Source organism: Amborella trichopoda, chromosome 1 (assembly GCF_054954075.1).
Source record: "Amborella trichopoda isolate Santa Cruz 75 chromosome 1, AtrichopodaSantaCruz75HAP2 v2.0, whole genome shotgun sequence".
In the NCBI taxonomy this organism is placed as follows: domain Eukaryota; kingdom Viridiplantae; phylum Streptophyta; class Magnoliopsida; order Amborellales; family Amborellaceae; genus Amborella; species Amborella trichopoda.
The window spans coordinates 24,339,105-24,356,683 of record NC_142336.1 but is presented as its reverse complement, the minus strand read 5'-3'; the positions used below and the strand labels follow the sequence as shown (position 1 = coordinate 24,356,683).

The 17,579-nt window shown below is 43.4% G+C and overlaps 1 protein-coding gene across 1 annotated transcript; it reads right to left on the bottom strand.

The window, feature by feature from the left end:
• Positions 1-14,913: 14,913 nt before the first annotated feature.
• Positions 14,914-16,699, bottom strand: LOC18432759 (putative membrane-associated kinase regulator 2). The gene is made up of 2 exons (XM_006842859.4): positions 15,597-16,699; positions 14,914-15,444 (listed from the first exon to the last, which is right to left on the bottom strand). The coding sequence occupies exons 1-2, from the start codon at positions 16,693-16,695 to the stop codon at positions 15,359-15,361; spliced, it is 1,185 nt and encodes a 394-aa protein (XP_006842922.1). The 5' UTR covers positions 16,696-16,699; the 3' UTR covers positions 14,914-15,358.
• Positions 16,700-17,579: the final 880 nt, after the last annotated feature.

The following is a 17,579-nucleotide window of genomic DNA, read 5'->3' as shown; positions in this document are numbered from 1 at the left end:
TCTCTCGAAACGAATTTTTTTATCGAAAGCTCCCTCTCAAATAATTGTGGGTAAGTGACATCGTCTTTCTGAAAAATAGTCTATTTTTAATAAATAGTGATATTTCCGTCTAGGATCTTTATTTTATCAGTTTTGTGTGTAAGTGACCTCATTGCCTCGAAAAATAATCCATTCTTTTTAAAAATAAAATGAAATAATTATTTCTGCTTATTATCATGAATTTTAGGCGCGATAAATTTTATGCGCACGTGACCTCATTATCTTGAAAAATAATCTTTTTAATAAAAATTGTGATATTCTATCTATGTTAGAAATTTTGAATGCTGTAAATTCGAAAAATAAATTTATTTATTTTTCTTGTCTATTGTTAGAAATAAATGTGATATTTCTGCTTTTAGTAAAATTGTGATATTTCTTTCTACTGTTTTGAATATTTAGACATTGTAAAATTCATGTGCAAATGACTGCCTTATTATTTAAAAATTGACATTTTTGCAATTGATTATAGTATTGTTGTGAAATGTTTATTTGTGAATTGATATTCCATAAATTGTGATAATTCCGTATTCTTGAATTTTTATAAGAGTTTTTCTATACATATTAAATTGGCAATTATGCTAGAATGCCTTTACAAACTGTTACCTTTCTAAATTTGAGCCCAAAATATTTGATTGGTTATTTTTGAAATATTATAGAGAGTGACTGTTATTAATGGTTTAAGTGAAATTCATATTAATGGTTTCAGTGATATGTTGAGTACATGATATTGCTGCTTTCGAATGTTTAAAGAGATTTAGAAATAATTTAAGTATGCAAGTGGACTCATCCGGTTCGCCGGTGAGGTATAAGTGGACCTATCCGGGACGCCGGTAGGGATTAAGTGGACTCATCCGGTATGCCGGTGAGGTATAAGTGGACCTGTAGGGTTTAAGTGGACCTATCTGGGACGCCGATAGGAATTAAGTGGACCTATCAGGACGCTGATGGGGAATATACGTGACCTACTTGGGACGCCAATAGGGTATTTTGTGAAATCCTTTGAATTATGTACTGCCGTTAAAAGTGTTATAAGCATTTCAATTACACGGATTATACTTAATTATGCATTTATTGAAAGTGAAATTGTTGATGCATTTCTGTTAATAGATCTCATTTTGGAAAATATTGATATCTTTCATTCATGATTATTTTTAGGATTATGATGATCACTTACTGAGTAGCCAAACTCATCAAACTATGGTAAACATTTTTTCAGGGTAACTACGGATTCATTTTGAGTGCTAGTCAAGATCAACCTTGGAAGATACTGTTGTTGTGCTAGCTTTCTTTATTTACTATGTAAGACCTCGCCACTGTAAATTTGTCCTATCAATAGATGTATATATGTTTTGTCTGTCACCTCTCAGGAATAACAGTATTGTAAATTCATGGGGTGTGACAGAATCCCTTCTACCCCCTTCAGATGATGAAGCCTAAAGAATAGCTCCATGAGCTTTGTGTTGTGGTTATTGTTGTAGAAAAAGACCCAGCCACTCAGCAACCACGGTCCCAAGACCGTCGAGAAATAGTCCAAATGCGATCAATATACAAGAGTCGAGTTTAGTCAGAGCATGCTGGCCCCGTGCTGACTGACCTACCACGTATGACCCGTCAAGTTAGTAAGCCCTCAGTTGCCACTAACATTGACCTCCATAGAGAAACGGTCAACGTAATGGTTGCAAGAGAGCCTGATGATGCGCAGGAAGAGCGCATGAACAAGTTTGAGGATATGGTGTGTGCGATGATGGAAAAGATCGATCGTATCAACGTCGCACACTAGTCGGCTAACCATGAGGTCAATTCCCATCACTTTGATGGTGCATCTCCATGGCAGCCCCCTCCTTCTACCTCACAGGACAATTATGTCCCCCATCCTGTCTCTCAAACAAACATTGATGTTATGCTCACCCATAGCCTAAAGAACAGACAAATTCTGGTGATACACGGTGCGACACCTTATCAAAGGCCATACTCCTCGTATATTGATCAGGTCCTGTTTCCGTCAGATTATAAGAAAGGGAAGTTTCCCTTATTCATTGGAACCACGTCCCCAAACCACCATATTGCCCACTTCTCAAGCAGCATGTCGAGAAACAGCGGCTGACAGGAGACTTCTTCTCCGATAATTCGTTGAGACTCTCGATGGCTCAGCATTTCAATGGTATGCCCAACTTCTGCCAAACTCAGTGTAAACATGGGAGGAGATGGATAAATTGTCCTATCAACGCTTTTATGAGGTTGAGAGAGAGGTTCAAACCATCGAACTTCTCACCCTGACTCATGACCCCGATGAGCCCGTGGATCAGTTCATATCAAGATGGAGAAATTTGGCTTCTTGCCATCCTAATCCTATGCTTGAGAAGGAAGCAGTCCAAACTTACATGCGGAACATGTGACCCGAAATCACTCTACTTATCGCCTCCATGTCAGAGTTGATCTCTAAATTGGTTCGCATAGAAAGTTTATCACGCCACCATGGTGAGACACAACAACTATCTACAAGCTCAGCAAACAACCGGGGCAATGGTAGCTTTCGGAATAACAAACGGGGCAGCCAACATAAAGTAGTAATCAGTGCAGCCGTCATGATCACTGATTCAAAGAAGGCCCCCTCCCAGACTTTGGACCTCTCTAAAGGGGTAAGCACGGCAAAGGTAACACCCTAAGCTGGTAAGTAACAACAGTCATACATTGGATACCCCCACCCGCCAACCTTGATCGAGATGATTATTCCACTAGGCATAGGAACAAGGTCTATCCCTTCGAGAAGTAATGGGTCCCTGCGCTGTTCCAATTATTATTGGAATAGAATACGATCCAACTTCCAGAAGCCAAGTCCCCCAAGCAACCTGGGCTTGACACTCAGGCGAATTGTGCCTACCATCGGAGGATCAATCATCCCACAGATGACTGCTACAAGCTGAAAGATATTATCGAGGCCCTGATTCAGAAGGGTCAGATGACGCTTGAAGACTTAAAGAACGCCTTTGGGGCAGCCGCTGCAATAACCATTCAAGAGGAAGACGAAATTCCTGCCATCCTTACGCCTTCTTCATTATAATGCTTCAGGAAGGCATAATCACATTGAAGCAAGCAAGCAACCCTGTTGCCTTGCTAAGGGGACTGAATATCGTTGGTGCTCGTACCATCAGATAAGAGGCCATTACCTGTCGGAATGCATAAGCTACCTTGATATATTTGCAAAAAAAAAGCGAGAGTGTCAGGAGATTTACTATTTCCTCGTAAGTGATCCCTAATTCATTCCTATATCTCACAAAGTAGGACCTCCCTATCAATGACTCGGACTCTACCGAATCCTCGACTTCCCAGCTATAGATAGTCTGCCATGGCTGAAGTAGACTCAAGTCCTTAAGGTGAGAAGCAGTTCGCCAAGCTAGAGTTGTTTGCATGTCTAGCGAGATGAATCAAACATCACCTCAGAAAACCAGATAGATATGGCCACCAAGGGCTACTCGCCAAAGAAACAAGACCGCTCAACCGACAGTTGAGCAGGAATTTCTCAGGCCCCTTACTCCACTGCCAACTTTACTGGACTTCATCCCTAGCACGATCCTTCTTCCTTCTTCATCTTATCAAGAAGACATTCCCATGCCATCTCCCACCTAGCACACGTCCAATGAGGGTAACGATGTTAAAAGCTCTCCACAACGGCCTAAGTAAGGGAAAGACCTAAAAGACCCCCTGCACCCGTCCAACCCTGGTGATAATGTAAAAAGCTGCCCAGATCGGTCTGATGAGGGGAACGACCTTAAAATTCCCCCACCTTCTAACCCTTGTCCTTCTTCTTCTCTTACTTCTCATTCTCCCTCTTCTAAGTTCCTTTCAGTACAACCTTGATATGCTCAGACTTCGAGGCTCTCGACTGAGAATTCGAAGGAGTCAATATAAGCAGGATGTAGCGAAAACGATTGAGAAAGACCCTGGCACAGGCAGCAAGACACCTAACAGTTGCTGATGCCCTGGCAGCTAAAACCAAGGCAAAGCCACCTACTTCAAAGACTGAGATAATCAAATGGGCAAAGCACCTACTCTCATGGAGCTTGCCACATGGTGAAAATTTCAGGAGCAATACCCACAATGGGGCAGATAAATCTCAGATCCGGGAGGACGCTGTAGCCTCCACCGTAGAAGTCGGGCACCTTGAAGTTCATCAGTCCGCCACTGCCCCCTAACCTAAAGACTAGTATGCCTATCTTATAGCTCCTCGGGCTCCTTCCTAATCCCAATACTTCAAACAATCCACCTATTCTCCAATTCTTGGAGACCCCTTTGACCCCATACACTCAATCTCTTCCAAAACCTCAAACTTTTGTCACGCAAACCAAGATCGTTGTGCAATCAAATCAGCAAGCTGGCCAAAATAAACCTTCTCTACCCAAACCTGCTCCTCAACCCAACATACCACCCAAATCAGTGGCTGGATCAAGAAAAGGTGAAATATGATGTAATAGGGCATCTACGAAAACTTTCGGCTCTTCTCAGTATCTACGATGCCTTCATGCTCTTGAAGGATTACCTGATGGATTTGGTAAAGCTGTCTCAAACCCAGAAGTGTACGAAACCGAAGTAGAACCTATTGAGGTCAACCTAGCAATTTTAGAAGGATGTATGCCAATCACCTTTTCAGAGGATGATCTGCAGATCAGGGAAAAAATTCATAATCGCCATCTCTTTGTTACTGGCGAATTACATGCTTGCCCCATCAACTGAATTATGTTAGATGGAGGGTGGACAGTCAACTTTATTCCAAGGAGGATCCTTACACGATTAGGTTTGGGATCCGAAGATCTTACTCTGACCCACATCATGGTTCAAGGGTTCAACCAATCAGGAGCGAAGCCAGCTGACACAGTACTCCTTCATTTTAAGATCGGTGAGCTGAACTACTCACCTAGTTTCATGTAATCAATATCGACACTTCTTATAATATTCTCCTCGGTCCGCCATGGCTCTATGACCAGGGGTGGTTCCATCAACATTACATCAATGTTTCAAGTATAACTGAGACGGGAGACATCATACGGTCTATGCTGACAAAGGACCGTTCCCTATGGCCGAAACTCACTATGCCGACACTAAATATTACTTCACGCATCTGACGTCACCCTAGAAGACAAACGATGGAGGTCACAAGTCTACAATCAAGATAGCGTCTTTGTCTCATAAAGATGTTGAGGATGTTGGAAGAACATTGGTGAACATGTTCAAAGAGGAAGAAAGGCAGGACCGAATTTTACCCCTAACCACCATTCATTCTAACATCTCAACCATCATCCCTCAAGAAACTCCTTCTTCGCTTGAAAAGGAGTCTTCGCCCTCTGCCCCTAGTTTTGAGCCACCTTGATAAGAAGATGAACCAGAGGTCATTCTTGAGATTGAGCAAGCCATGGGGATGGAATTCCTGGCTCCAAGGATCACATATGCTCTGGACCAGTAGAAAGTCCTACTTATCCCTATTGTGCTCTTGAAAGCCGAAGTGGCGTGACAACTGCCGCAAAATATTTTTCAAAATCTAGTTGCTATAAGTATAGAGGATGCTCCTCGGACCGGTGACCAGCTGAAAGTTCTACTTTTCCCTGACCTCTCAGGAGGAGAGCAGTTCGATAAAGAGCAACTTTCTTCCCCTCAATGGCAGGATCCCCTAGCAAACTTAAGAATCGAAGTTCGCAGTCTCCAGACTCAGTTGGAGGTCATGTATATCGCTTCAAAACATCTCAAGGAGTTCATGCCGAAGACTAAAATCTATTATGAGCTTGAAATAAATGCACCACTAATGAAGGCCAAAGGCCCTCCGGACTGGACTATCTACAGCAACCAGGCTCACCAAATCATGAGGAAAATGAACTATGAGCCCTTGGCCATTCGGACACTAAGAGGATAAAAAGCAATGACTCCCCATTTCAAAGCTATCCAAGCCGCGGCAGCCCACCATGGGGCTAAACAAGGCCTAGGGTATTAGCCTCTTGGGGCAATGAAAGTGTCGAGAGGCATTCAAAAGAAAAGAAGGGAAATCACATGAGGTGCAGCAAAAGTAAGAAGAGAATGAAATCATGCAGCAAAGAGAGCAGCACTTTATTCATCAGTTAAAAATTTTTACCAAGTATTGACAAGAGGAAATGACATGTTTAGAAATTATCAATCATCTTATTGATCTTTATGCTGCACGCTGCTGGAGAAGTCTCGGTGCCCTGGACACCCTCCTTCAGTTCCACCACTGTTTGAGTCTCTTCTGCCATCATCATAGTTTTCGATCCAATTGTGCCATTGAGTTCGGGCAAATCTTCAACCAATGAGGCCTCCATGGCCCTCCTCTGAACCATCTTTGTCTCATGGCCTGCGAATTCCTATCTCAGTATTCGCATCTCTTATTTGATTTCGATCATCTCTTGAAGCTTCCATGTGCCTCCCTCTTGAGATCTTGTTGACGGCCAATTATCGTGGCCTTCTTCTCGATGCAAGCATCTATCTTCTCCCGACGGCACAAGATCAACTCTTTCAAGAAGGCTAGCTGGCTAGTTTCTTCCTCATGATGTAGCACCCCCAACCGCCAGCTCTCCAACTCGTTTAGAGTTGCATTAAAATGGGAAAGCACTTCTGGTGCACTCCCAACTGTGGTGTTTGCAACAAACTCCTTCAGTCTTTTCAAAGCTTCGCCTAGCTCGTTGAAAGGCAACTCCCTTAATCCCTGAAGGCCTGCTTGAAGCATGCCTGCAATCATGTTAGAAACCCCCCTAAAAATGGGTCTAGATGGCACTGTTGGGATTACTACTGTTGAAGGAACCTCAACCTGCTCGGGTTCTTCAATGTCAGTCTCCCTGCCTTAACCTTCTCCCATAGGGACCTCTACTTCAGTCTCAGTAGGCTCTGAAGAAACCTGTTCCCCTTGCTCTTCATCTGCTACTTCAGCATTTGAAAGTTCAGGAACCGCCTCCTCTCCAGCCAATTCAGCTCTAGCCACGACTTCTTTCATTTGGGTTGCACCTTCAACGGCCAGAACCTCGGCCACAAAGAGCTCAATCCCCTCATCTTCATGACCTAGGACCATGGAGGCAGCAACCTCTCGGTGCCCGAGTGGCTCATCAACTACGGGCTCTTCTCCTTGAGTCATAGTCCCTGCCTCGGTCGGGGCACTGAGCTCTTGATGCACGGAGGCAACATCAACATCAGATTCCCTTCTTGGAGCAGTTTCTTCGAGACTTGCAGCCTCATCAGTACCCATCTGATCTTGCTCCGACTCAAGGACTGCCCTTGTATTTACCGTTACAAGATCCGGAGTCACCTCCCGATCAGAAGCAATGACAACAGGCTCAGAGCGTCCGGAGTCATCTGCCTCAGTTTCTGAAGAAAAAGATGACAATTATGGAGAAGCAGAAAGTGATCAAGAGAGCGCAGAGGGTGATACTAGGGAAGTTCCTAAAAGATCTGAAGAGAAAGAGCTACCTCCTAGTTCTGACATCATAGGAAGGTTGACACTCTTGTGCCTCCGAGTACGCCCACTAACTGAAGACGATGTACGAGTATCGGCAGCGGTGAGCGCTTTCTTTTCTTCCACCTGCCAAAGTAGGAGTGGCCACTTCAAATCCAACTCCCTGAGAAAGCCCTCTAGCCAATTTACTGTGGGGACCACTCTCTATTAGGGCGTTCAAGTCCTGTGAGGGATGCTTTTCATAGCTACAGACTCGTCGCCCCTCATCCCACTCGAAGATGGAACTAAGATTATCGAAGACACTCCCAGTCCTCGTCTTCATTGCAAGAAATTCTGACGAGGTCTTATCAGCTTCTATCTCACGCGCAAGCCCTAAAGCTCGTCACTTACAGGGATAATCTACGACAAATACCACATCAAAAGCAGGAACATCCACTAGTCTCCTTTGCCTGGTATCCTAATGTCAGTTATCGTTCGCCCCTTTCCAAGGGTGATCTTTATCCCAATATCCCCTGTTGGTGATTCTCCACCAGTTCACATAGGCCTTGGTCATTCGGACCCTCCTGCCAAGGTAAGGTAATACATTTGCTGGTTTCTGTCATCTCTAGACTCATAGACCAAGGGGTCCGTATATACTCTGACAGTCAGTGCTCACGGAAAGTTTCAAACTCTTCCTTCTTCCCCTTGTTCACCTTACTCTGACGCTTTTCGAAAAACATCAAGAAGGGGAAGCCTTGATCAAGCCCTTGTTGACGGGTGAAGCAGTGGGGGAAATACCTCTCTAACCTGGCACTGTGCGGAGTCCGATAAGGTAGAACTCCCCCTATGATGCTTAGGATGAACATGAGCTCCTTAATTGTTGTTAGAGCGCCATCTAGCTCTATCCCTAACTCATCAATGAAATCACAGCCGGTGAAGCTCCCGACCGAGAAGGGGACCCGCCTCATGTTCAATGAGTCAGTCTCAAATAGAGCTCGGGCCTCCCCTGGGGTATGAAAGATGTTGGCAATCCTCATCAAGAAGGGCCACAGTTTATTTTTTAAGCACTGATGCTTGACATAAGTGTCAAGGAAATAGGACCCTAGCCACCCGTACACATAATGCACAGGGAATGGAGTTTTGAAATCCCCGAGGAAATGCCTCTCCTCCTACAACGTCATCCCTCCCTCTTTGCCCTTATAGGCCTTACCAAGGGAGATGGCCTCCAAGCCAAGGTAAATGTTACACATAACTGGCAGCGCAAGGGCATACGCCCTCAGGCCAAATCACATGCCACATATAATACACCTGGAGAATGTCATCCCCCCAGCTAAGGAGCATGAATTTGCACAAAAATAAGGCCAAATAAGCTGTCAAGAAGACAGTCATCGTCGGTCTCAAGTTGATATACAGGAGGCATCTCCTTTGCAACTGGCTTCCCTTTCCCCCTCGGAATACCCTGACCACCTTCGGGATAATCCCCGCAAAGAATTTCACCCATTCCGTCAAGGTGACCCTGCCATTGCCAGACCGGGCGGCAATCGACTGGTAGGCCTCGAAGATCTTTTGAAGACTGGCAAGCGGTTCTTCATCCCATAAGTTAACACCACCGAAGATGACCGAGTTCGGAGGCATGAACTCTTCATACATTGCTCCGATCATCGGGAGACCTCCAATAAAATGAAAATCTAGTAAAGAGATTCCTTCTTCTCCATATCTAAGAAGTCAGGTATTACTAACATGGCTCCACGTCTCTAGTAACACCTTTACTATGTTGGATAAACCGTCATAGTAGCTGCCTGAACACTGGACCGTTGCTAATAGTGAACCACGTTCAAGAGTACTTTTGTACGACCCCAATACCTTGGTAGTCTAGGAATAGTATCCCTTCAAGTATTGGTGCTCCCTGCTCCCCTTGAATTCGGAGGCCTTTTGCTGACCACATTAGTAGTCCCTTTGCATGTACCATTCGTTTCCCTAAGGTAGGAAAGTTCTCTCCTGAAGATATGTTCCGATGCATATAGTGAAGAAGTTCCACCCCTTCTTTAGTACTGACATTGCCATCATTGCCACACCTACTTCAAAACAAACGGGGTCAGTAATGAAAGTGACATTGAGGGGCCACTCTGGTTCACATACTGGTTGGGTCAACCACATGAGTTCACCCTTTGATAAAACCTTATCTGTAAAATCACAGGCGCCGATTTCGCCCTCCCTTGGAATCTTTTTCACATCAGGAATTTGGTAAGAAAAACCAGCCATTATAAAGGGCTTAGTGGTTTTACTCTCAAAAGTTGCTAAGACACTGGATCAGCGCCGGCTGAGTTTGTCAACACTTAACGTCGGTTATGTTTCTTAATACGTATCATCGATTGTTTTCGCTAATAATTAGTGCCGGCTGCGTTTGCTAACCCTTAGCACCGACTGAGTTTGCCAACACTTAATGCCGGTTATGTTTCCTAATACTTAGCGCCTGCTATGTCCGCTAATACTTGGCCCCAGCTGCGTCTGCTAGCGCCGGCTGTGTCTGCCAATGCTCAGCACCGGTTGAGCTTGTCAATGCCCAATGCCGGTTGCGTTCCAACAGCTAGCGCCGACTGAGTCTGTCAACACTCAGCGTAAGTTGAGATTGTCAATGCCCAACACCAGTTGTGTCCTCCAAAGGCCAGTGCCGGCTGTGATCGGATCTCACACACGTGCCACGAAATCTAGTCGTGACACCTCGAACTCAGCTGTGTCCACTGGCAATTGTCTCCATGTCCTTCGACGCCACCTGACACACCAGCGAATGCCAACCGTCACCACGTCTCGCTGCTCTGCCTGACACACGAAAGAGGTAACCGTACACTTTCCCTGCAACGGTTCACCTTCCCTTCAACCGTTTGTCCCTTTGGTTTCCCCTTCGAAACTTCCCCTACACGGTCGAAAAAACCCACTAAAAAACTTTCTCTCCTGCGTTTTGGTGCGATCTTCACCAAAACCTCACCAAAAACTTCTGCAAACTTTCCCCAAGTCCCCGGGAAGCCCTTAAAACCACCGAACAAATCATTCAAAACTTGCGAAAATTCTCACTACTGCAATTCTCGCCTCGTCTACCCTAAAAAAAATAGCACGATCGGAGCTCTTCCCTCCATTAGAAATTCCTCTATGCTAAAAACTTCTTTTGCAACTTCACCAAATCCTTAGCAAAGTCTGCTCGCCGAAGGCCATCACAGCAAAAACCACCGAGAATGCCACTGCTAGCCAAAACTTCATCCAGGCACCCTCTCCTCACTTGTAAAGAAAACTTTTGTTTAAGTTTATTTACCCTTGGTGAAAAGTGAAGAAAACGAGGTGTTGCCCCCCTTTTGTAGCCTGTGCTACCCTCGAACAACCCTCACAAACTGAGAATCCCAGTCGTGTCCAAGGGAAGCCGAACGACAATGGGCCGAAACGGGTCAGACTCGGGTCATGACTCAAGTATCATTCCATGCCCAGCGCCGGTTGACTTGGCATAGGGTCAATTCCAAACAACCCTAGTGCCAGTTGACTTGGCGTCGGGTGAATTTTAAACGACCTTAGTGCCGATTTACTTAGAGCCGGTTGTGTTCAAACAATGTCACGGCTTGTTTACAGTGTCGGTTGTGTTTTTGAGAACATAGTGCCAATTGAACACTCACAAGAAACAATTATTGGTACACCTAGTGCCAACTGTATTTCAAGCCATCTATTGTCACCCATTTCCAGTTGAAGCCGTGACTTGTCATCCCCAGTGCAGTTGCACCCAGGCCGCTGCACCAGAGCCGTGTCCTATCATCCCTCATGGAGTCAGGAGCAGGCCATTATTCCTCATCCCCATAGAAGTCACGCCCATACTGCAGACCATTATCCCCAGTGGAGTTAGGGTCAATCTTACCTCTTCAATTTCTGGTGGGTCTGTTTCACACCAAGCTATCTTATCCCTAGGGAGTTGGCTTACGTGTCGAAAGCCAATTATCCATAGAGTCTCATCTTTCACCCCAAGGAGCCATGCTTGCCCCCCTAAGCCCTAGTGAAGTATGGTTCCGTTCGCCATCCGTCGTTGGGCCATTTTCTCCATCTGAGTCGTTTGCTGGTGTATGGCCTTAACCATTTTATCCCCAGGGAGTTGGATTGCCATCGATAAACCTATTCCCCATGGAGCGCCACCTACATGGCGACCCAGTCTCGGTCAGTGGTGCACGCCCCTAAACAGCACTACCCTCGGTCAGTGCTGCACAACCCTAAACTGCACAACCTTAGTCCGTGTTGCACGACCCTAAACTGCACAGCCTTGGTCCATGCTGCACGACCCCAAACTTCGCGGCCTCGGTCCCTGCTGCACAACCCTAAACTCTACAGTCTCGGTCCATGCTGCACGACTCTAAACTGTACAGCCTTGGTCCGTGTTGTACGATCCTAAACTGCACGGCCTTGATCCGTGCTGCACAACCCTAAACTGCACAGCCCTGGTCCGTCCTCCAAGACCCTAAATTGCACAGCCTCGGTCCGTGCTGCATAACCCTAAACTACACAGCCTCGGTCCGTGCTGCAGGACCCTAACTACATAGCCACAATCTGTGTTGCATGACCTTAAACTGTACAGCCTCGATCCGTGCAGCACGACCCTAAACTGTATAGCCTCAGTCCTACTGCAAGGCCCTAAACTGCACAGCCTTGGTCTGTACTACACGCACAGTCTTGGACCGTGCTGCCTGACCCTAAACTTCACAACCTCGGTCCATGCTGCACGACCCTAAACTGCACAGCCTCGGTCCGTGCTGCACAACCCTAACTGCAAACCTTCAGTCCGTGCTGCACGACGCTAAACTGCACACCGTCGATCCCTACTGCACAAACCTAACCTGCACAGCCTCGGTCGGTGCTACACGACCCTAAACTGCATAGCCTCGACCCGTGCTACACGCCTCTAAACTGCATAGCCCCGGCTCGTATTGCCTAACCGTAAACTGAACAGCCTCGGTCCGTGTTGCACGACCCAAATTGCACAGCCTCGGTCCGTGCTGTACGATCCAAAACTGCGCAGCTTCGGTCCGTGCTGCACGATCCAAAACTGTGCAGCTTCGGTCCGTGCTGCATGACCCTAAAGTGCACTACCTAGGTCCGTGTTGTATGACCCTAAACTGCACAGTCTCGATCCGTGCTGCACGACCCTAAACTGCACAGCCTCAATCCGTACTGTACAACCTCGGTCCATGCTGCACGACCCTAAAACTGCACAACCTCAGTCCGTGTTGCACGACACTAAGCTACACAGCCTCGATCCATGCTGCACGACCCTAAATTGCATAGCCTCGGTCCGTGTTGCATGGCCCTAGACTGCACTTTTATCTTTTAATCCCCTAAGCTTACCTTATCCTCTTTAAACTTATTTTTGTGCCCCAAACAAATATAAGAAAGACATCCTTTCTAAATACCATTTTCCCCAATCTCTCTCTACTTATTTTCCCACTCTCTCTCCCTGTATCTCTCACACTTTCGCTCCCCTGTTGGTGAGACAAATATGTTGAATGTTACAGAGAGAAAATTTGGAAGGAATATGTCACGTAAAGAGATGAAGGGTTTAGAATGAGCATGTCTTCTTTATATTTGTTAGGGCTAAAAAAAAAGATAAAAGTGGGTAAAGTTAGTTAGGGGGTTAGGAGATATATTTTAAATCTTTGGGTCTATTGAGATATGAAAACAAAAAATAAGGAGTACGAGGATATTTTCCCATAAAATTATCTAAAAAAATTAGAAATAAAAAAGAACATTCCAAGGTATAGATCCAAGCATCATACCAAAATGGATGGTATGGGTTAATTGGGATAAAAAAATACTTTCTCAATTGCGTTTTCAATTTTTTCTTTTAATATTGTTCATTAAAATGAAAAGAGTGTATATTTTAAAATTCGGATCAAACAAATGGTCCTAAAATGGCTTTTTAAAGTTATTGAATAATAATACTATGCAACCATTGCATGTTTTCTTGTTAAAAAAGGAAAAAAATGATTTTGAGTTGTAAAGGCTAAGATCTTTAATTCACCAAATGAATGGCCTAGATTCATTATTGGAAGGGACTCATTTTACTCATATCTAAGATTCAAATTGAATTTTGTTTTTTTTTGGATTGATTATTGAAATGAAGAGAGTGTGCAAAATTTTATGTCATACAAATGCCTCAAACATGATTTTCGAGAAATGTGGTTGCATTATACAAATGCTACAAATATGTCATATATTGTATTTTATATTTATTCTATTAATATATATTTTTATTTATATATAATATTATAAATATTTATGATATAAATAAAATATATTACATAATAAAATATATTAGATATTATCAATAAATTATACATATATTATATTACATGAATATGTTTTATATATATATATATATATATGGAAAACACTACGCAACACCTATAAGTAAAAATAAACAGTGATTGTACCTACCCCCATCACGGTCCAAAGTTCATCGCGCAGTCACGATTGTCCGATAGTGTTTCATTTTTCATTTTTTTTTACAAATCGGGATGACCTGAAATTTAGAACATGTATTCATCAAAAATATAGGAATATTCGAAAATTATACAAAAAAACATTTTACATGAAAAAAATTGACCAAATTACCCCCAAAAAGTTTTAGGGGTATTTTGGTCGATTTATTTTTCACGAATAATATTTTTTATATTTTTATTTGATACGCCTCAATAAGATGCAAATACCCTCAAATTTCAAATCATTCCGATTTGTAGATAAAAAATAAAAAATAAAACACTACTAGACAATTGTAACCGTGCGATGAAATTTAAACAGTGATGAAGATAGGCGAAATCACTATTTATTTTCTTCTATTAACATTGTAAAGGTTTTATATATATATATATATATATATATATATATATATATATATATATATATATATATATATATATATATATATATATATATATATATATATATATAATTAATGTAAATATATAATAATAATTTAAATAAATATAACATATTACTCATAACTTAATATAATATATGATATAGTGTAGTTTATATTATTTTATTAATATTTACTTGTATTATATAATATATATATAAAATAATATAATATAATACAAATAAAAAATTAACTAACAACCTACCCAAAGAAGCCAAGGAAGTTCGAAGGGGAATAAGTTTCGTGTGCATCAAACACGAAACTTGTTCAGCAATGGAGAATAAGTTAAGAGACCCGTAGATATATACGTTCACTGAACTGAGGATGCAGGCGAAATGCACCCCCATACTCCACGTCTTTCAACACACACCAAGCCATCCATCACTGACTTTACGCATTACGAGGCTGAGAGAGACAGACCCTGATTCCCTCTCTCTCTAAATTCGGCGTCTCTTGTCCCTACTTTATCGAAAAAAAAAAAAAAAGCTCAGACGACCCACGCAGCGAAGAGAGAAAAGGAATACGGAAAGCAGGAGTTGGGCATCTCTCTCTAGGGCCCCTGCCTATTCCTCTTTAAATTTAAATCTTTTTCGAACAAGACAAAGAAAACACATTTATATCCATATATTCACTTTTTTAATATCTAATAATTTTTGTCATGTAGGCGGCCCGCTAAAAAAGTGGCGACCTTTTTCACAGTAATGCCACATTTCCATAGTCGTAACACCATCCTTTACAGGAAAAACCTTGCAGAGTTAACACGGTTTTTTTTAGCATCGAACGAACTATTTATGCCAAATATTTACAAACTAAAATCATAAGCACTGCTATTGTCTTCACTCATCAGACATCTTTTTTTATAAAACCATTTGGAAGACTCATTAACCCTGTCTGCCTTCGTATGATCCATTAGTAATTTGTGGCTTCTTCTAATTTCGTCACCTGAAACGCCATTAACAAACGCCGTGCTGTTTCTGAGAAGGCATACAAAGTGAAAGATCATCCAAGACAGAATCGCAACAGTCGGACTCTCCTGCCTCTGAAATAATGCCGAAAAATGGTAAAGATGAGAAATGCTCGGAAAGAGACTGTGAAGAGAGCTCTATAGGTGCCAAAAGCGGGAAGAGATGATCATGCTGATGAGAGAAAGAGAGAAGCAATAATAGTGAAATGAGAGGCGAGATCGAGTACCTTTAGAAGATTTGAACGACCTTTTACAGTGGGCAATGGCACCTTGAATGCCGTCCTGCTGCTGCAGCAACGAGTCATCTCTCCTCTGCGAATGTACAGTCTGACCCACGGCACTATTTGCCGAGCGGCTCTTCCCCAAATGCTTGTAAACGATCCTAAAACCCCCTGGAAAACCGCTTGTCTTTGCATTTTGTCCGGAAACCACTAGAGGTGGAGGTGGAGGTGGAGCGGCTGCTTCTCTCTCACCACAACTATTAACCTCCATTTCTTCCTCTCCCACCACTGAAGCTGCCTTTCCAGGACTCAACTGGCCTGAAAACCCAAGCTTTTCGCCGTATCTCTTTGAAACCCTAACATAAAAAGGCTTTATCATCTTTAGATACTTTTGTACCACGTCCTTAGCTCGCTTTGCTTCCTTGTCCGACAAACCACCTGATCCCTCCTCTTCCAAAGAAGAACCATTAGCCTCAGCCGCTGCTGGCACTGCCGCTTGCTTGCTTGATCCCCTCGAACTGTCTCTTGTGAACAACGACACAAGGGGCACCTCCTCCACCTTGAACTTCACTGTAAATAGTTTGCTCAGCTGCTTCTGTGACGACGACGAGGAGGAGTCAGCCTGCTCTGATTGCTTTGCTGTTGGCTTCTTGAACCCTAGCATAAACACCCTGAACTTGGTAGCCGATTTTAGAAGAGAGACAGGGAACTGCAGTGGCCTTTGGTTGTTGTTCTCGGAACCGAGATGTAGCAGGTGGCCCTTGATGAAGAGGTCCTCTGCTGCTTCTCCTGCTGGAGAGAGGCCAGAATCCAACTGGCCCGATGAGCCGCAGTCCCCAAGAGTGAACCCGAACTCCTTGATCTCATTATCAGATCCCTCATCTTCTTGTTCTTCTTCTTGTTCACTGTCATCTTCATCGGGCAATGCTAGTTCCAAATCGAAAAAGGGACCCTCGTCCTCATCAGTGGAAGACTCCTCTGTTTGCAGAGACTGAGATGGAGGCGCCGTCTGGGGCATACAGCTGATGGTTGTGATGGAGGCGGAGGCGGAGGCGGCGGCTCCGCCTCCACCTTTCCAGTATCTGAGCATGCTGAATGCTTCCATTGTTGGGAAAGCCAGAGCCGGAGGAGAGATTTTAATGATGGTTTTGCAGACGCGGGTTAACGGAATGCGCGGTAAGCTTTTTTGTGTTTTTCTTTTTTACACTACTGCTTCTTTTCTCTTCTTTTCTTTTACCCTTTCAAAATCTTTTACTTCGCTTTTTTTAATGAATATTGCAGAATCACTGGACTTTATACGCAGTCGATGCAGAAACATAGTCCCACAAGTGCCCCATTGTTTCTTTAAATGCTACTTGTTATATATTTCACTTTGATGAATTTAAAGGGGCATTTGTGTCCTTTTCTCTTAAAAGGGCAGCGAGTCCATGTGAGGGGTCGTCAGAACCATATTGTACGCTCTTCATGCTATGTGAGGAGGACTGCCTACACTTACTGCATCACTATACGTATGCGCTACACTACAAATGAAACTGCTAAGAAACTTCCCCACACCACACTAAAGAAATTTTGATTTTTAAAATGGAAGAAAAGGAAAAAGGAAAGTTAAAGTAGTATAAAAGCATCTTCTACAAACTAGGGATAGCAATCGGAGCCGGGCATCTGTCTGACCCGATCCGCCCAGCTATAAAAAAATAGAGCCTAACCACTAAATGTTCCCGTGGGCTAGAATAGGTAGTTCACCTCAATCCGGTACTTTTTTTTAGGAAAAAGTTTAGATGCAACAACCACGTATGCACCTAAAAAATCCATTGAAAAAGGTAGTTTAAATGTTGAAAAGATCATCTCAACATTGCAATGTATGATTATGAAAAAATAAAAAGATTTTAAATCTCAAAAATAATGCATTTTACAAACATATTATCTACACCGTTCATTTTCAAGATTTTCATATGTTTATAGATCTACTTGATTTTAGCCATTTTTAAA

What these genes read in the sequence shown, in the direction of transcription:
- LOC18432759 (XM_006842859.4), bottom strand. Translation starts at nt 16,695, where the DNA reads ATGGAAGCATTCAGCATGCTCAGATACTGGAAAGGTGGAGGCGGAGCC. An exon ending in GTCGTTCAAATCTTCTAAAG is followed by an intron (nt 15,445 to 15,596) that starts GTACTCGATCTC and finishes GCATTATTTCAG; the next exon opens with AGGCAGGAGAGTCCGACTGT.